The sequence below is a fragment of the Salmo salar genome, chromosome 06 (assembly GCF_965601325.2).
Source record: "Salmo salar chromosome 06, fSalSal1, whole genome shotgun sequence".
NCBI lineage: Eukaryota > Metazoa > Chordata > Actinopteri > Salmoniformes > Salmonidae > Salmo > Salmo salar.
The window spans coordinates 74,011,608-74,032,574 of NC_138296.1; the positions used below are offsets into that span (position 1 = coordinate 74,011,608).

General features: G+C 43.9%; 1 protein-coding gene across 10 annotated transcripts in view; it reads left to right on the forward strand.

Annotated features, from left to right (window-relative positions):
- The window catches only part of utrn (utrophin), a 306,152-nt gene that overhangs the window by 119,722 nt on the left and 165,463 nt on the right, over positions 1 to 20,967 (forward strand). Inside the window, exon 1 of one of the 10 annotated variants that reach the window (XM_082976958.1) lies at positions 6,374 to 6,758. The exons of the other annotated variants lie outside the window; for them this stretch is intronic. Coding sequence (XP_082833084.1) covers positions 6,615 to 6,758 — 144 coding nt within the window. The 5' untranslated portion in view covers positions 6,374 to 6,614. Of the gene's footprint in view, positions 1 to 6,373; positions 6,759 to 20,967 lie in introns of those variants that run through there. 10 annotated transcript variants of the gene reach the window in all.

The window sequence follows — 20,967 nt, forward strand, 5'->3', positions numbered from 1 at the left end:
TTGATGCGGTGAAGTTGTCCAGTCCCCTTAGCAGAAAAACACCCCCAAAGCATAATGTTTCCACCTCCATGTTTGACGGTGGAGATTGTGTTCTTGGGGTCATAGGCAGCATTCCTCCTCCTCCAAACACGGCGAGTTGAGTTGATGCCAAAGAGCTCCATTTTGATCTCATCTGACCACAACACTTTCACCAGTTGTCCTCTGAATCATTCAGATGTTCATTGGCAAACTTCAGACGGGCATGTATATGTATTTTTGAGCAGGGGGACCTTGCGGGCGCTGCAGGATTTCAGTCCTTCACGGCGTAGTGTGTTACCAATTGTTTTCTTGGTGACTATGGTCCCAGCTGCCTTGAGATCATTGACAAGATCCTCCCGTGTATTTCTGGGCTGATTCCTCACCGTTCTCATGCTCATTGCAACTTCACGAGGTGAGATCTTGCATGGAGCCCCAGGCCGAGGGAGATTGACAGTTCTTTTGTGTTTCTTCCATTTGCGAGTAATCGCACCAAATGCTGTCACCTTCTCACCAAGCTGCTTGGCGATGGTCTTGTAGCCCATTCCAGCCTTGTGTAGGTCTACAATCTTGTCCCTGACATCCTTGGAGAGCTCTTTGGTCTTGGCCATGGTGGAGAGTTTGGAATCTGATTGATTGATTGCTTCTGTGGACAGGTGTCTTTTATACAGGTAACAAGCTGCGGTTAGGAGCACTCCCTTTAAGAGTGTGCTCCTAATCTCAGCTCGTTACCTGTATAAAAGACACCTGGGAGCAGGAAATCTTTCTGATTGAGAGGGGGTCAAATACTTATTTCCCTCATTAAAATGCAAATCAATTTATATGTGTTTTTCTGGATATTTTTGTTGTTATTCTGTCTCTCACTGTTCAAATAAACCTACCATTAAAATTTTAGACTGATAATTTCTCTGTCAGTGGGCAAACGTACAAAATCAGCAGGGGATCAAATACTTTTCCCCCCCACTGTATGGAGAGGTGTATATATATGGAGATAAATGGCTTGGCTGAGGGGCTGAATACAGAGAGAGGTTGAAATAAGGAGGTTTGTGGGAGACGGGGACAGGTGCTGTCCTATTATCCCTGTCATCCCTCATTAAGATAGTGTGCGTGCATCCATGTGAGCTGTGGTTACGTGTGTGTGCGTGTGTGTGGTCGCTCATTGATTTTTCTGTCCTGCGCTGTTCAGTGATGTGGGTATGTGTCCTCTCGCCTATTGCTTGTCATTTTCCCGCCTCTTACGTTGACACACATTGTCCTCCCTTTTGATTTAGAAATGGTCTATTCAAAATCCTCCTTGACTTGTGTTTAGTTGTGCGACAGCCCTTTGGCAGAGATGAGCTCTTTTCGTACCACACGGTCATGCCAATCTGGTTCTGGTTTTATTTGTTCACACGCTTGGTCTCCCTCTTTCACCCCTTATCTCTCAATCACAATGCCCCTGGTCTGTGTAAAAACAGACCGTCTGAACGCCACATTGATTCCTGTGTCTAAGGGGGTATGTTGAGAGGGCGCGTGAAAGAAAAAGAGGATGAGTGCGGCGGGGAGGAAGGGAAGGAGATGTTCTTCCTGTAGTAGTCCAGATAAGACCGTAGTCTGTCCTTTTTTACCTGCATTGTGAAACCAGGCTGAACTTGCACGCACACATGCACACGGTCACACACACTGTTCCTGTGAATCACAGATACTGTTCTGATGATCACTGAGGAAATACTATAGACTCCTTCAGTCATCTATGATTTTCTTCATCTCCCATTGAGTTGTGCCTTTTCATTGTGTTTTTCTAGGTCACTTGAGGGAGCACTGATGTTCTAAAAACAGCCTGCTCATACATGGCCTCATACATGGTCTCATACATGGCCTCATACATGGCCTCATACATGGCCTCATACATGGCCTCATACATGGCCTCATACATGGTCTCATACACGGCCTCATACACGGCCTCATACATGGCCTCATACATGGCCTCATACACGGCCTCATACACGGCCTCATACATGGCCTCATACATGGCCTCACAGGTCCTCACATGGTCTCATACATGGCCTCATACATGGCCTCACAGGTCCTCACATGGCCTCATACATGGCCTCATACATGGCCTCACAGGTCCTCACATGGTCTCATACATGGCCTCATACATGACCTCGTATGGTCTCATACATGGTCTCGTATGGTCTCTTTTCTCCAGCTCTGTTTCCACCTACAGGAAGCCCATCTTGTGATTTCAAATTGAGCTTTCTGGAAATGCCTTTATTTTTTTATTTCACCCTCTCTACCCCTTCTTGTCCTCTCTCCTTTACGCCTCCTTAACCCTTATTCCCTCTTATTTCTCTCTCTACCCCTTCTTGTCCAAACTCCTTTACGCCTCCTTAACCCTTATTCCCTCTTATTTCTCTCTCTACCCCTTCTTGTCCTCTCTCCTTTACGCCTCCTTAACCCTTATTCCCTCTTATTTCTCTCTCTCCCTCTGTCTCCCAACTTGGGGTAAGATTGATGGACTGCAGTCAGAGCCAAATGGAAACTGTATGAATGAAAGCAAATGAATGGGGAAGGGGGAAAGAGAGGGGGATTAGAGAGAGAAGGAGATAACAGGACAGAGAATGGTCAGATTGAGATACGGGGAAAGGAGCCTGGAGCCTTCCTTCATTCAGAGTGACTCTTGTGTCACCAGTCAATGTTAAGTCTGTCACCTTACCTGAGTTTCTTCTTGAGATGCTCCATATAACCACAAGCCACATGATTTCTTAGGAGAAGAAAAATGCAATGTTCCTCAGAAGTTAGGTCTTAGAGATGTGCTATAGAAAGATGAAGCACCTTATGTTAGTTCTTACAACTGGAGAACAAATGTTTTATTTAATCCTTAAGGTTGAAATACACAATCTACTACTGTATATATAAAAACAAATATGTGATAAGGTTTAGCTGGTGTGGTGCCATATTGTGTTGCACCGTGCTAGCCTGTTTCCCCTCAGCTGGTGTGGTGCCATATTGTGTTGCACCGTGCTAGCCTGTTTCCCCTCAGCTGGTGTGGTGCCATATTGTGTTGCACCGTGCTAGCCTGTTTCCCCTCAGCTGGTGTGGTGCCATATTGTGTTGCACTGTGCTAGTCTGTTTCCCCTCAGCTGGTGTGGTGCCATATTGTGTTGCACCGTGCTAGCCTGTTTCCCCTCAGCTGGTGTGGTGTCATATTGTGTTGCATCGTGCTAGCCTGTTTCCCCTCAGCTGGTGTGGTGTCATATTGTGTTGCACCGTGCTAGTCTGTTTCCCCTCAGCTGGTGTGGTGTCATATTGTGTTGCATCGTGCTAGCCTGTTTCCCCTCAGCTGGTGTGGTGCCATATTGTGTTGCACCGTGCTAGTCTGTTTCCCCTCAGCTGGTGTGGTGTCATATTGTGTTGCATCGTGCTAGCCTGTTTCCCCTCAGCTGGTGTGGTGTCATATTGTGTTGCATCGTGCTAGCCTGTTTTTCCTCAGCTGGTGTGGTGTCATATTGTGTTGCACCGTGCTAGCCTGTTGTCCCTCAGTTGGTGTGGTGTCATATTGTGTTGCACCGTGCTAGCCTGTTGTCACTCAGCTGGTGTGGTGTCATATTGTGTTGCACCGTGCTAGCCTGTTTCCCCTCAGCTGGTGTGGTGCCATATTGTCTTGCACCGTGCTAGCCTGTTTCCCCTCAGCTGGTGTGGTGCCATATTGTCTTGCACCGTGCTAGCCTGTTGTCCCTCAGCTGGTGTGGTGTCATGTTCAGCTGCAGTGACTCCATGTGAAGCCACTATGCAGCCTGTTCCCTATTATTCACTGTCACACAGGAGCACAGAGACATGCACAACACACAGAATGAGGGCAGAGGGCAACACACATACACACACAGCACACACACACACACACACACACACACACACACACACACACACACACACACACACACACACACACACACACACACACACACACACACACACACACACACACTCCAGAGTCAGAGATGTAGTGGTAATACTCTCACACAGAGAGGGCAAAGGGCACACTGTTGGAAGGGAGCTTTTATCTAGCCTACCCCAGTCGTGTGAGTGTATCTCTGATGTTTTCACCTTGATATGTACCTATGTGTACAAAAAATGCTACATTGGCTTATTGTGCACGCGTGTGCGCATGTTAAAAAGCTAAAACCAGTGCGTTCCAGTCTGTATAACAAGTCAAAGCTGTACAGCAAACACCATACAGATTCCGGCCCTTCTCAAACATTAACTTTCATTCTACAGAACGTTGGAATCGCTGGCCAAACAATGCTGTAAGTTACTGTGAACATGATGCTAGTTCCCGAGGGGGTTCATATATGTCGACACTAACGGATCTTACTGGAAACCCAGTGACGTCAGTGCGATTTCGCTAACTGGGCTAGCTAACGGTATTCCTGTAATTCCCTTAGAATAATCAATACTGTGTGGAATGAGTGAATACATGTATGGCTTACCAAATCAAGATCTGTCTTCACAGAGCACTCGATAATCACTCTCGCTTTCTTACATGGTTATCTAAGTGTTTATGTGTGTGCGCGCGCGCATGTGTCTGTGTATGGGGGTGGAGAGCGTTTGTGTCTCTGTGTGTGTGTGTTCAATGCTAAGCCTCCCTTTCCCATCCTGCTTTTCCCTGGATATGAAGTGACAGGCCAGACAGGGGCCATATGGGCATTAATATGTCCCTTAGCTCAAAGCTGAACACACACTCTTATTTAGAGTTTAGTGTGTGTGTGTGTGTTCTGTATTTATGAGTCTTGGGAAACTGAGATGAGGCAATCGTGGTGTGGTGTCAAAAGGAGTGCTTTGTCTGTCGTGCTGGGGGAGTCTTTAGGGGGAAAAACGGGTTCAGATCCTGAGTGCAGGAGAAAGTCATGTTTCGGAATCTATTAACAGAGCAAATTACAGATGCTACTACTGAATCAGCACTTCCTCTGTTTCCATTTCTCTGTTTCTCTTTCATACACTATCCTTCACTTTCTTTTAATTTTATTCTCTTTCATGCGCTCACAAAATGTACTTCCCTCTTTATCTGCTTTTCTCTCTTCCCTTCTCTCTTCCCTTCCCTTCCCTCTCTTCTCTCCCCTCCCATCTCTTCTCTCTCTTCCCTTCCCTCTCTTCCCTTCCCTCTCTTCCCTTCTCTCTCTTCCCTTCTCTCTCTTCCCTTCTCTCTCTTCCCTTCCCTCTCTTACCTCCCATCTCTTCCCTCTCTTCCCTTCTCTCTCTTCCCTTCCCTCTCTTCCCTTCTCTCTCTTCCCTTCTCTCTCTTCCCTTCTCTCCCTTCTCTCTCTTCCCTTCTCTCTCTTCCCTTCTCTCTCTTCCCTTCCCTCTCTTCCCTTCCCTCTCTTCCCTTCCCTCTCTTACCTCCCATCTCTTCCCTCTCTTCCCTTCTCTCTCTTCCCTTCTCTCTCTTCCCTTCTCTCTCTTCCCTTCTCTCTCTTCCCTTCTCTCTCTTCCCTTCCCTCTCTTCCCTTCTCTCTCTTCCCTTCTCTCTCTTCCCTTCTCTCTCTTCCCTTCTCTCTCTTCCCTTCCCTCTCTTCCCTTCTCTCTCTTCCCTTCTCTCTCTTCCCTTCCCTCTCTTCCCTTCTCTCTCGTCCCTCCCCTTTCTTTCTTCTCTTCTCTCTCTCAGCTCCCTGTTCTCATATCAGACTCCTTTCTCATCCCTCTGTATCTGTGTCTGAGCATATCGTTACATCTGGGACACACACACACACACACACACACACACACACACACACACACACACACACACACACACTGCTGCTCCTGCTGTGTGCGGGCTGCACGCTGTACATCTCACTTGTGCTCGCTCTCTCCCTTGGTGTCTTTCTCTCTCTCTCTTCCTCTTTCTCTCTCTCATTCCCTCTCTCCCAGTCATTGGTTCCCTCTGGCTGGTCATTGGCTCTCTATGGCTGAAGGAGCTTCTGTCGTCTGTTATCCCAGGTCTACTGATCGCTCTGTCTTTCTCTCTCTCTGTCTCTCTCTGTCTCTCTCTCTCTGTCGTCCGCTCTGAAGGTTTTCCGTGGAGCGCTACAGTCTTTATCGCTGGCTGTCCGCTGTGAGCCGCGATCGGAGAGCAGCGCACCTCTCTTCTCCTCCAGCAAAACTTCTGCCTCCCACTCTCATTCTTCTTCTCTTTGTTTGCTTATCGGCTGATTTTTCTCCTTTTCGTCCTCTTTGACCCCAGGCTCCCGAAGTGGACCCCAGAGTGACATGTCTTTTTGGAGTGGTTTTGTGTACCATGGTTTAAGTGTGTGTGAATGAGAGTCAGTGAGTGTTTCAGCATTGCTTAAATGCATGAGTGAGTGTGTGAGGAGGAAGTGTGTGCATGTGTGTGTCAAAGTGTGTGTGACTGTGTGTGTATATGTGTGAGAGAGAGTGTTTGCTGTGAGAGTGCACGTGACTGACCGTGCACTGTGTGTGTGTGTGTGTGCCAGTATATCTGCATGTGCGGGGGCATGCCGATCGCAGCATGTGTGTCAGACAGTGTGTGTAAGTGTGTGTGTTCACGTCACTCCTGCTGTGGTGTGTCTCTGGGAGGAGGAGGAGAGGATATGAGCAGGGCTGGGCAGTGCTAGCGTGCCATGCGGACTCGGAGCAGGCTGCAGACCTGTGGCACGCGTAAAATGATGGCCATGGTCCGTACCTCCCTCCAGAAAGTGGTGGTCTTCCTTCACAGGCTCCAGAGAATGGCCATCTCATCCCCGCGCTACCACAAACTCTGCAAGGTCAGTCACAGAAAGAAAGAGAGGGAGAGAGCTAGAGAGAGGAAGACTTCTCTCCTCCGCTCTGTCCTTCATGCCGTTCGTTCATTTGTTTTGTGTGTTTATTCAGTGTTTGGTTCGTTGTTGTGATGGACTTGATGAGCAGTGTGGATTGGTTTGTTGAACTTGTTGGTTCAGATCATTTTCCTTTACTTTTTAGTTGTTTGTCTTTAGAAAATACTTGTTTTATTCATGGCTTTTGATTGTTCAGAGAGTTTTATGTTTCTGAATGTCTTTCATCTTGGTGAATGAATACTTTTGTTGGCCTGGTTATTAATTATTATTATTAGATTAGCGGTTCACCAAGTCTCTCCACGTCTCTGCCATAGTTGGGATATTTTTCTTCTAATTTGGGACTTGTGTATTTGTGGCTCCTGTTATCTGTTTGGCAGAGTGTTGACGGGTGTAGTTTTTACCTCCACAGTGTGTCTGCATATCTCTGGCTGGGTGCGGGACTGATACACTCCCTCAGTGGCACGTCAAGTAATCAGGCTGTGTGTGTGTGTGTGTGTGTGTGTGTGTGTGTGTGTGTGTGTGTGTGTGTGTGTGTGTGTGTGTGTGTGTGTGTGTGTGTGTGTGTGTGTGTGTGTGTGTGCGCGCGCTCGCATGCTTGTGTAGAGTCTTGTCTCTCTGCTGTCAGTTTGAGACAGCTTTTCTGTGGTGTTGTTATTTCAATGAAGGATATACTGTGAGGTTGCTAGTGACAGCTCGAGACAGATGGAAAAGTTGGTAACAGAAACACACAGAGCAGCGAGGGTGCGATGAGAGATGGACCAGCTGCTCAGGTCCTGCAGCTCTGTGTGCTTTAATCCCGCTGAGGATTAGAGCTGCCAGCCACAATCACAAACCTGTGTGTGTGTGTGTGTGTGTGTGTGTGTGTGTGTGTGTGTGTGTGTGTGTGTGTGTGTGTGTGTGTGTGTGTGTGTGTGTGTGTGTGTGTGTGTGTGTGTGTGTGTGTGTGTGTGTGTGTGTGTGTGTGTGTGTGTGCGCGCACAGTGGACCCAATTCTCATTATTAAACAGCTGTAATCACGCTTTAAAACGCATTTGTTAGCCTTGGATTCAATGGATTACATAGTTTCTCTCAAGCCAAATCCCTCGTCTTCTCTCTCCACCTCTCATTGTCTCTCTCTCTCTCTGTCTTTCATTTTCACTCTCTCACTTCGTCTCATGCTCTCCCTTTTCTGTCTTTCTATGAGCTATGGTGTGGATTCTCTCTCCTAATATCACATTCACACTGTCAGACCAATCTGTGTGTCAATCTGACTCTCTTCATGTGTGACTGACTGACTGAGTGTGTACCTGTACACTACTGGCCCACAGTAAGCAGAGATACAGAGAAAGTGCTTGAGAGACAAAGGGAGAGGTGATTCATACAGTATATTTCCCTCCTTTCACTCACTAGTTAATTCCCTAGAATAAAGTCAGCACTTGCTCTTTGCTCATTTAACCCACCCTGGGCAGCATCTATTTTAGTTTAATCTCCCTTTCAGCAGGGAGATCTGTGATCACTCCTCTCATCGCCCTGAGGAAAATTACTGTGCACTCGTTTACCACCACCTCTTACCACCCCTCGCAACACACTTTCCTAACTTATCCTAATACACACCTATGCATTCCGCACTTGACTACCTTCCCTTTGGTGGCATCAGTTATTCGTCGCTTGTTTCATCTCCACTGGGTGGACCCCTTTGTTCTTCATTCGTTTCGCACCCAGTGGGAGGAATCTGTCATTCTACACTTGATTACCCTTCCCTGGGTCGCATCAGTCATTCTGGGCTCGTTGGGCTTCCCCTCAGGAGGTTCAGTCATTCTGGGCTCGTCTGGACTCCCCTGGGCGTGCTCACTGTCTGGCGGTCTGGATCAGTGCTTCCTGATGATGGATGTGCTCTGGGCTCGCTCTCTCTGGGCTTGTCTCGCTGTTACCTTGCTCTCCAGGTCAGGAGATAGCCTGGCCTCGGGGTTGACAGTGCTGGCCAAAACCCTATACCCACAATAACCGATCTATATATCACCTGCAATGATAAATGTTTGGTCAATGGCATATCCTCATGTACATAGATTAGCTCTGCGCCTATCTCAGGGGTGAACCTCTTGTTCAGTCTGGCCCCCAGCCTCCCAGTCACTATCAGTCCTGTCCTTTTCACCAGTCTTCTTCCTAACATGGCAACACTGTCCACTATTAGTTTAAACCAGGGATGTCAAACTCATTCTCTCCACAGGCTTCATTTGTTCTTCACTGACGTCCGGGGGGCCGCAATTAAAATGTTTTATATTTCCGTCGCTTTTGGAATTTTCAATATTCCATGACTGTTATCAAGCTGGACAGAGAGAGGAAACTATAGAGGACTGTTATCAAGCTGGACAGAGTGTAGAGACTATAGATGACTTATCTAGCTGGACAGAGTGAGGAGACTATAGATGACTGTTATCAAGCTGGACAGAGTGAGGAGACTATAGATGACTGTTATCAAGCTGGACAGAGTGAGGAGACTATAGATGACTGTTATCAAGCTGGACAGAGTGAGGAGACTATAGATGACTGTTATCAAGCTGGACAGAGTGAGGAGACTAAAGATGACTGTTATCAAGCTGGACAGAGTGAGGAGACTATAGATGACTGTTATCAAGCTGGACAGAGTGAGGAGACTATAGATGACTGTTATCAAGCTGGACAGAGTGAGGAGACTATAGATGACTGTTATCAAGCTGGACAGAGTGAGGAGACTATAGATGACTGTTATCAAGCTGGACAGAGTGAAGAGACTATAGATGACTGTTATCAAGCTGGACAGAGTGAGGAGACTATAGATGACTGTTATCAAGCTGGACAGAGAGAAGAGACTATAGATGACTGTTATCAAGCTGGACAGAGTGAGGAGACTATAGATGACTGTTATCAAGCTGGACAAAGTGAGGAGACTATAGATGACTTATCAAGCTGGACAGAGTGAGGAGACTATAGATGACTGGTATCAAGCTGGACAAAGTAAGGAGACTATAGATGACTGGTATCAAGCTGGACAGAGTGAGGAGACTATAGATGACTGGTATCAAGCTGGACAGAGTGAGGAGACTATAGATGACTGTTATCAAGCTGGACAGAGAGAGGAGACTATAGATGACTGTTATCAAGCTGGACAGAGTGAGGAGACTATAGATGACTGGTATCAAGCTGGACAGAGAGAGGAGACTATAGATGACTGGTATCAAGCTGGACAGAGTGAGGAGACTATAGATGACTGTTATCAAGCTGGACAGAGAGAGGAGACTATAGATGACTGTTATCAAGCTGGACAGAGTGAGGAGACTATAGATGACTGGTATCAAGCTGGACAGAGAGAGGAGACTATAGATGACTGGTATCAAGCTGGACAGAGTGAGGAGACTATAGATGACTGGTATCAAGCTGGACAGAGTGAGGAGACTATAGATGACTGTTATCAAGCTGGACAGAGTGAGGAGACTATAGATGACTGGTATCAAGCTGGACAGAGTGAGGAGACTATAGATGTAGGTCCATTATCATTTCTACACCGTTTTCATTTGGTTTCAATCCTTTCAAGGCGGATTGAGATCGTTTTTTAGTTTTTTTAATTGCTGGAGCGGATCTCCTATAGGCCTGCAGAGGAATTACCTGAAAGTAATTGGACAGAGTAACAGATTACTTAGTACTTTTTAGTATTTGTGTGTTTGTGGGCATGCGTGTGTTTGTGTGTGTGTGTGTGTGTGTGTGTGTGTGTGTGTGTGTGTGTGTGTGTGTGTGTGTGTGTGTGTATATGCGCGTGTGCGTGTGTATGTGTTGAGTCTGGTATATTTGTGCTGGAGAGCATTGAAGGCCCTAATGGCTATTTTCATTGCACTCAGCTCTGTTTTGTCTGTTTAGTCACTGCCTGGAAAGATTCTGAAGGGCACTCCAGTCTCAGGAGAAGTGTCCTCCTACTCTCATTAGACTTTCTGGAAGTGTGTGTGTGTGTAGGAGAGAGAGAAAGAGAGTGAGATAGAATGTGTGCATTTGTGTTTTCATGCACATGAACACACTGGCAGCCCTCTTTAAAATAGCCCAAAGCAGCATTTCCTCCAGTTAAGTCTTGTCCCTTTAGTCCCCTAGCCCTGTGACTAACACATTGGTCTCTGTCCCGTCTCCACCCACCAACCTACTCAGAGTTACCCTAGGCAGGGTGAGTCAGACCTGGGAACAGAGCGCAGTGCCTTTGCCTCTCTGCCCTTGTGCTCCACCAGGACCAGGGGCCCTGGACATTAGCATGCATCAGCAGAGCAGGACCGCAGGTGTGTGGACACGCATCACTCTCCCCAGACTAGGAGCCAGTCCAGGCTGTTTGTCTCCAACACACATTCTTACACACACACACACACACACACACACACACACACACTTCACAATGCAGGCCGACATAGTGATGAGTTGTGAGAGGAAATGATATGGTAACAAATTCATAAGTACGGCTAATTTGAATTAATTTAGCAACCCTCGAAAAGCCCCAAGGACAATAACTGGAAACCTAGCACCATTACCCACATCAATGGTAAATCACCTGATCTTCCGGTATTTGAAAATGAAGGGCTCAAATAACTGAAAATTCATCTTTGATTTGAACTGTCACTCAAGTCATAGATGTATGGCATTAGAATGGAGTGAGATGAAAATAATGAAGTGATATGGAGAGAATGTAAATGGAATTGAATGCTTGATACTTCAAGGAGTAGTAAAGGAATGTATTCATTCACATACAGGTAGCTTTAATACATTATGAAGAGCTTGTATGATAGGGTCTATTGTATACAGTACATTAATGGTAATGGTTGCTAGTGGCCCATACACATGCTAAATGCATAGATTTATTTCCCTCATTGCTGAAAGCAGGATGAGAGCTTGTGTTAGTTGGGAGAGAGACGGAGAGAACAGGGTCTAATTCAGAACGGCTCATGTTAAAGCCATTATAATGCTCTTATCTTCTACAGATTTTCAAAAACAGCAACATCCTATTTTCTCCTGCTATTTCTCCCCCAAGCTCCGTCTGTCGTTTACTTGCACTTGTCGTGGAAATTCTTACACATTGACACTCAAAGTCAATCTTAAACGAATCATTGTTTATTTGTCAGCTCGCTGGAGAGGTTCCATCCAACTCAGTGCACCATAGTACACATGTCTGTCAGGAGCTCTGCCGGGGCAGTCCCACCAGTTGTCTTATATACAGCTAGACACAGACAAGTTATATTTGCATGATTTAGCATAATTAATGAATCATTACCGTTTTGTTTCATTCATGTGACCGACCAATACTTGTTCATAACATGTGACATACCAATACCTCACGAGGCTTCTTCTCTCTAAGCTGAGACCTTGAAACTGAGATATCTTTCATTTGTTCTCAAAACACGGTTTGGGCGTACTGTCAAATTGCAGCTACTGATAGTGAGGATTTGTACAGTCAGCCACTTGCATGAACACAGAAATTGGTTTATAGAACAGCACATGAATAGAACACAGAAATTAGTTCTGAGAATATTATTAGTTCTAAAAATAGCACAAACATTCAAATTTCCCTTACACACTGTTTCACCGAATCTCAACATTTCTCTTGATGTCCCTCCCTCCCATTGAGGCAGTAATGGCTATTATCTGTCCAGTAGAACAGTAGACTGTGAGGTTGCATTAAGCCTCTTGGCCCAGGCTCATACTAATGGCTGAGTGTTTTGTTTCAAGTAGAGCACTCAGCAGTCTCATCCACCCCTCAGTCCTTCTCTCTGCTAGTATACCTAACATACAGTACGTGCACTGAGCTGTATGGATGGCTCTGGTTCCCTGAGAATGAGGAAGATCGGGAGAGTTATGAAGACAGAATGTGAGAGAGAGGCATGGAAGAGACATGACAAAGACAGAGTGTGTCTTGAGAGAGACAAACACAGCGATAGAATTAAGCAATAAGGCCTGAGGAGGTGTGTTATATGGCCAATATACCACGGCTAAGGGCTGTTTTTACGCACGACGCAACGCGGAGTTTGCCATATACCACAAACACCCAAGGGGCCTTATTGTGATTATAAACTGGTTACCAACATAATTAGAGCAGTAAAAATAAATGTTTTTTCATACCCGTGGTATACGGTCTATCAGCCAATCAGCATTCAGGGCTCAAACCACCCAGTTTATAATGGACTTTCTAGATAAATAGAAAGATGGTCGTTCTAAAGGCAGGACATAAAGACAGAGAGAGACTGAGAGGGTGAGAGAGTATACTGCCCTGCTCCTCCTCTTCCCCTCCCTCTTCAGTATGTGAAGGCTTTTATCTCAGTGAGGGTCCAGTAGTAATGTCCATTACTGTAGTCCAGCTGAACATATTATACTGCATTAGGGATTTCGTCTAAATCAGATAGAAGCAATGAGGAGTCAAAGTGATGGCAAACTGTTTTTCACTGTTTTTCGGGGCGCCAGGTAGCCTAGTGGTTAGAGCGTTGGGCCAGTAACCGAGCTGACAGGGTAAAAATCTGTCGTTCTGCCCCTGAACAAGGCAGGTAACCCACTGTTCCCCGGTAGGCCGTCATTGTAAATAAGAATTTGTTCTTAACTGATTTGCCTAGTTAAATAAAGGTAAACATTTAACGTGTTTAACATTTAACATTTCCCCACACAGGAAAACGGTTTCAAATAAACTATATCATTACGTGTTCCACCACCCATGTTATTTACATTATTAAATGTCCATGTGGGCTGTGCTATGTCGGTAAAACCTCCCGCTCTCTCAAACAGAGAATTAGTGAACATAACATTTCAATCAGGAGAAACGACAGGGATTATCCAGTCGCAGTACATTTTAATGACCTAAAGCCTGACATTTCTACCTTTTTAGATTTTGTGGTATAGAGAAAGTCAAGATATCAGACAGGGGAGGTGATATTAATAATACTCTGAGTAAAAGAGAATGTTTTTGGATTTTCACCCTCCAGACATTATTTCCTAAAGGACTTAATGATGAAATGCCTATGTATGTTATGTTGTGAATTTAAAATATGTCCCTATTTAAGATTACTCTGTTTTTCGTATGATGTACCCAATGATTAATGAAAACTTGCTATGTCCTCGTTGTGATTTTATGGACGTGTTCGGTGCGTCTTATCTATACACTTTTGTAATATTTGTGAAATGTATATTGTTATGTTTGGTAGCACTTATTTATTTTTCCTTTGCCTCCCACCCCTTTCCATGCGTGGAATGGATGTGGGTGGGGCTAGGTCTACATAGAGGTGCTGTTTTCAGAAAATTCACAAAAGCTCTGATGATACGTAAGCTTATTAAATATCAGTGATATTATCAAGAGCAGTGTGCGGTTTCATTTTTTCTTCATCCTGTTTCAACTGTTGCCATGCACCTGCAATAAGATTGCTCAGATGTGCGAGTGCCTTTTGAATTTTGAAACATTTAACATGTAAACAAAAAAAAAGTCCTATGTTTATTTATTGGTGTTTTCCTGGTCTCTCTCATGGTGAAGGAGAGGCAGGTGGTCATTGGTCATATTTTGGGAGGACCCACCATGTATTCTAGTTCCATGATCCATTTTGGGCAGGAGTTTGACAACAATGATTTATCACTAGGGCTGTTGCGGTGACTGTAGAACCTACACACCGGAAGTCATGAGTCATGACCTCAGTAAAATTCCACGTGACCTTTGAGTCACGGTAATCTCCTATTATGCACTCTACTCAACTTGCTAACTACCATCAGGTCCTAATGGCCTTGTACTCAGGGCTCTATTGTCCCTCCATCAGGTCCTAATGGCCTGGTACTCAGGGCTCTATTGTCCCTCCTTCAGGTCCTAATGGCCTGGTACTCAGGGCTGTATTGTCCCTCCTTCAGGTCCTAATGGCCTGGTACTCAGGGCTCTATTGTCCCTCCATCAGGTTCTAATGGCCTGGTACTCAGGGCTGTATTGTCCCTCCTTCAGGACGCTAATGGTCTGGTACTCAGGGCTGTATTGTCCCTCCATCAGGTTCTAATGGCCTGGTACTCAGGGCTGTATTGTCCCTCCATCAGGTTCTAATGGCCTGGTACTCAGGGCTGTATTGTCCCTCCTTCAGATCCTAATGGTCTGGTACTCAGGGCTCTGTTGTCCCTCCATCAGGTTCTAATGGTCTGGTACTCAGGGCTGTATTGTCCCTCCATCAGGTTCTAATGGTCTGGTACTCAGGGCTGTATTGTCCCTCCATCAGGTTCTAATGGTCTGGTACTCAGGGCTCTGTTGTCCCTCCTTCAGGACGCTAATGGTCTGGTACTCAGGGCTCTGTTGTCCCTCTAACCACTCTGACATCAATGGAAATTCAATGGGAAAATCACATCAAACACTTATCATCAAAACAGTATCGTGCTCTTAAAACTCACCTCACTGTGATTGATCAATTTGAAGAAAGAAGTTCAACAACAGGTTGAAACAGTGTAAAACATGTAGTGGTGGATGTTGTTTCAAAGCCTAACACAATGAAATGGACAGTGCTTTCTAAGGTGATGATTGTTTCAAAACTCTCATATGCATATTAGATCTTATGCATATGCATAGGCTTATATAAGAGCCCAAGCCCGGGGGAAAAAAACGGAATTAAAATTATAATTGTGCCATTATACAATAGATAACCTACCACATATTTTGCATGGCAGAAAAACATACAACAAAACTGATTCAAGACGTCTTTGGTACATAATTGGTCTAGCCTATACTCCAAAATTAAACAAATTATAGTAATCGCAGTTGAGTGTGGACTGTATTATTATGCACACTAGATGGTCTGGTTACCTTACGCTATACTCCATAATGTATATCCAAGAGTTTGGGACAGAACATATAGCCCTAGACGATGCTGTTGATTCATTGATTGTGCAAGGCAGCTTACAGTTAGACTACAATTAGTGAATTTGATTTTGAATAGCCTAGTAATAGGGCAGGTTTTATATTTTCATAATTAATTGAGTGACACATTAACTTCAGCTACACAGAATATCTCACCACCATGTGTTTCCATCTCCTCGTCTCTCTCCTTCATTCCTGTTTTGAGTGTGCAGACAGGCTGTCAACGGTTAAGTCAAATATGTTTCATTACGAAAACATGCTATGTTCTCCAACATATTTCAATTGGTTTCCCAAATTAATTACTGGGTAGCTGCAGGAACAGGGTTGGAGAGCCCATGGCATACAGAGTTTGGGTGGAATATCACTTTTCCAGCAGCGAGAGCAGACTCCTCAAACAGTGGTTGATACGTGCAGTGAAATAAGTGGTGTTGTATTTATTTCTCAGCTGGTCATATTATGCTCCGCTATGAAACTGAAGTAGCCTACAAAACAGAGCGGCAGGAAAGCCAGCGTCCTCCATTCCCTATTGGAGTGCATACAGATGACATGTCTTTTTCCCTTCCCCCTGTTCCTAACCATTTAATAATGGACCATTCTAAATCAAAAAACATTTTATATATTAGTAAAGACCAGATTAAATTGAGAATAGTCTGATGGGTGAAAATCAGTTGATGAGAGAAGAGCTGTGCAGCCTGAGACCAGGAATAGAACAAGCCTTTTCTGCTTCTTTCTCAAATCAATAGCAGATAGTCGCTCCATGCAGCCCTTATATGTTTTGATTTCTAAGACATTCTAAGGTTTGTTTCATTCACAACTAAAGTTGCCAAATAACTCTAAATCTAGCATATAGGACCTGTTTCAAGTGATCACTTTTACACTTAATATAGCCTCTTCATATGCACACTCGCTCTGTAATGGGAAAAATATCCTTAGGCCTACAATATCCTTAGGTCAACTCATATTCTGTTCTTCTAAAATACATTTTTTTCATAGCATGTTTCTTTAGACCTGACTAAAATAAATCATGGATTTATTGTGATGGTGTATATTAAATTGATTTATTAGACATTTTTAAATGTAGATGTTCCCAAGGCGCGGATCAGTGGCTTGTATGTGTGGAGGCCTGGAGATGCTAAACGGATCAGTGGCTTGTATGTGTGGAGGCCTGGAGATGCTAAACGGATCAGTGGCTTGTATGTGTGGAGGCCTGGAGATGCTAAACGGATCAGTGGCTTGTATGTGTGGAGGCCTGGAGATGCTAAACGGATCAGTGGTTTGTATGTGTGGAGGCCTGGAGATGCTAAACGGATCAGTGGCTTGTATGTGTGGAGGCCTGGAGGTGCTAAACGGATCAGTGGCTTGTATGTGTGGAGGCCTGGAGATGCTAAACGGATCAGTGGCTTGTATGTGTGGAGGCCTGGAGATGCTAAACGAGTTTGTTAATTAACGGTCAATTACCGTGAGACCAGCAGTATTTTGCATGACAATAAATTGCTGACAAAATGTAATGACCGCCACGGCCCAAGGGAGTTGTAATTTTATCCTCTCTCTCTTCACTCTCTGCCAGGGTGAGTTCCAGGAAACAAACAAATGAAAAAAAGAGGGAAAATCATTTTTCTATTCCTGGCTGGTGATGTCCCTGGAAACTAGCTTAGAATACAGTGCCCTGCCTGCTTGCCACCCTGTTGATATCTGCTGCAGCACACACAGGCAGGCAACATTACTCTATGGGCTATGAGTCAGCTGATTGTTCATGTAGTGTGTGTGTGTGTGTGTGTGTGTGTGTGTGTGTGTGTGTGTGTGTGTGTGTGTGTGTGTGTGGGTGTGTGTGTGTGTGTGATTAATAATCCCTCCTACATTAGTGCTGAGCGATTAACCGAAATGTACACTACCGTTCAAAAGTGTCCTTGTTTTTGAAAGAAAAGCACATTTTTGGTCCATTAAAATAACATCAAATTGATCAGAAATAGTGTAGACATTGTTAATGTTGTAAATGACTATTGTAGCTGGAAATGACTGATTTTTAATGGAATATCTACACACCAGTCTCAATGTCAACAGTGAAGAGGCGACTCCGGGATGCTGGCCTTCTAGGCAGAGTTGCAAAGAAAAATACATATCTCAGACTGGCCAATAAAAAGAAAATATTAAGATGGGCAAAAGAACACACACACACTGGACAGAGATATGGCTTTTTCATGCAACTCTGCCTAGAAGGCCAGCATCCCAGAGTCGCCTCTTCACTGTCGATGTTGAGACTGGTGTTTTGCGGGCACTATTTAATGAAGCTGCCAGTTGAGGACATGTAAGGTATCTGTTTCTCAAACTAGACACTCTAATGTACTTGTCCTCTTGCTCAGTTGTGCATCGGGGCCTCCCACTCCTCTTTCTATTCTGGTTTGAGCCAGTTTGCTCCGTTCTGTGAAGGGAGTAGTACACAGCGTTGTACGAGATCTTCAGTTTCTTGGCAATTTCTTGCATGGAACAGCCTTCATTTCTCAGAATAAGAATAGACTGACGAGTTTCAGAAGAAAGTTCTTTGTTTCTGGCCATTTTGAGCCTGTAATCGAACCCACAAATGCTGATGCTGCAGATACTCAACTAGTCTAAATAAGGCCAGTTTTATTGCTTCTTTAATGAGAACAACAGTTTTCAGCTGTGCTAACATAATTGCAAAAGGGTTTCCTAATGATCAATTAGCCTTTAAAATTATCAACTTGGATTATCTAACACAATGTGACATTGGAACACAGGAGTGATGGTTGCTGATAATGGGCCTCTGTATGCCTATGTAGATATTCCATAAAAAATCTGTCGTTTCCAGCTACAATAGACATTTACAACATTAACAATGCCTACACTGTATTTCTGATCAATTTGATGTTATTTTAATGGACCAAAAATGAGCTTTTCTTTCAAAAACAAGGACATTTCTAAGTGACCCCAAACTTTTGAACGGTAGTGTATATTTTTGGAGGGGGGCTAGTAAACAACCAATTCACCGACGTCGGTTAAATTACTTGAAATCCATTTAGTTCTGTGTTTTTTGTGAGCCCAACGTGACGTTTCACTAGAGATAAATAAAACAATTCAGGAGAGAAATGAAGTCAAGAACTATATGGGACGCTGGGCTGAAGGGAGGTAGTTTTCATTAAGCAAATATTCAACCTAGTTCAGTGCAGAAAAGTGGTAATCAACTACAATGACCATAATCCATTGTGTCTGTTCTTTTCCGTCTCAGACAGAGATGGATACACTTTTACGCCGGCTACATTAGGTTAGATACACACAGACCGCATACGCCACCGCATTAGAGAGGAATGTACACAACACAATGACGCGAGAGAGCGATAGAGACAGTTTGTAAAATGATGCCTTATTTACTTTGAATCATTAGTAAAATTATTTTCAGATAGCTGTGCAGGATACTTAAGCAGGCTAGTCTAGGATGACTGAAGACTGAGGAGAACAGCGATAACATTAGATGGTTGTCTCCTACAGCCTGAGCAGTGATGAGATGATGACTTTAAGGAATAAAAATTATAAAGTCATCAAATAAAAGTCAGTAATGTATACAACTGGAATATTATATATTATTTCTTTTTTTTTCTTTTTTTTTTGAAGGCACTTATTAATTTTTTAAAACGTAACTTTTTATTAAAGAGCACATAAAGAACATGTATCATACATACACAACTTATCTTTGCTGTCTTTACTAAGGAGCGTAGTTACATTCACATGTTAAGGGTACATTTTGGCTGTATAGAGCAAATATTTCAAGAGTCTGAATAAGTATACAATTTGGATTGTCACACAAAAACAACAGAAACAAACAAAAAGCCCATAAATTACATAACAAGACCCGTACGATATGACTGGAACTCCGACCAGACACCTTCACACCTCTGCTGTCTATGTTGCAAGATTGATGTAATTCTCTCCCTGTCAGCAAGTTCCCTGCATAGACCTAACCACACATCTTTTGAAGGTGCATGTTCATTTTCCCAGCGTTTTGTTACACTTTTCCTTGCTGCTGCAAAAAGATGCTCTATCAATTTAAGTGAAGAGGATTGGAGTGTATCCAGAGGAACAATACCTTAGGAGATGACATGGGTCTGGTTGAATACTAATACCTGTGATGTCCTGAATAACATGGAGAATTTCAGACCAAAAAGACTGGATTTTCAGACATTGCCAAAATATCTGTGATAAAGTACCTATTTGTCCACACTCCCTCCAACACGTAGCTGATATTACTTTTTCCATTTTATTTAGTTTATCGGGGCTCATGAAAAAACTATGTAGTACTTTGTGTTGAAAGTCCCTTGTTCGGTTACATGTAGTGAGTTTATTTAGTGTTTCCATATGTTCCCCCAGCTCTCCTCTGATATCTGATCCTGTAATTCAACCAGCCATGACTTCCTAAGATGATCTAAAGGTAATATTTGCATGTTAGGATATTGTGATAAAAATTTGAAACGGTTCCAATGTTTTCCCCTTGATAAAGTGATTCAGTCATCTCATCAATAGGAGTAATCGTCTCAGTCATGTTTTGTAACAGTCCTTTTTTAACAATATATTGCCTTACTTGAAGGTACCTATAAAGAATTGTTTGGGATATAATGAATTCCTCCTGGATTTTTTAAATAATAAAAAAATGGATCCTTTAAAAAGTTGAGAGACTCTACAAAGCCCCCTCTCTTCCCATTCTCTAAATCCTTGGGACATAGTAGCAGGGAGAAAGGCTGGGTTATGAAATATAGGTGAGTGTCCGGAAATGCAATTTTTCAGTTTATATTGGCATTGAACCTCCCTCCGTGTCTTCAATGTAAGAGTAATAATTGGGGTTTGTTTAATCCTGTCAATAGAAATAGGCTCTGCTATAAAGACAAGACAATGTAAAGGCATATCACAATATTGACTCTCAATTTCAAGCCATGACAAATCCTTCAGTTGTTGAATCCGTGAGTTGCGCTGCCCAGTAATATGATTTAAGGTTAGGGAGGCCAAGCCCAACTAATTCTTTGAACAGCTGTAGTTTTTTTATAACTAATACGAGCCTTTTTATTTTGCCATAAAAATGTGCCTATTGCTGCATTTAGGCGAGTACAGGTTTTAGCAGGGATTTTAACAGGAAGCATTGAAAACAGATAGAGCAGTCTTGGTAAGACATTCATTTTCACTGAAGCAACCTGACCTGCTAGAGATATAGGGAGGGGCATCCAACAGGCTGGATCTTCAGTGATTTTACTAATCACAGGGGGGAGTTCAAAGCATTTAGTTTCCCATAGTCTGACGTAATATTAACACCCA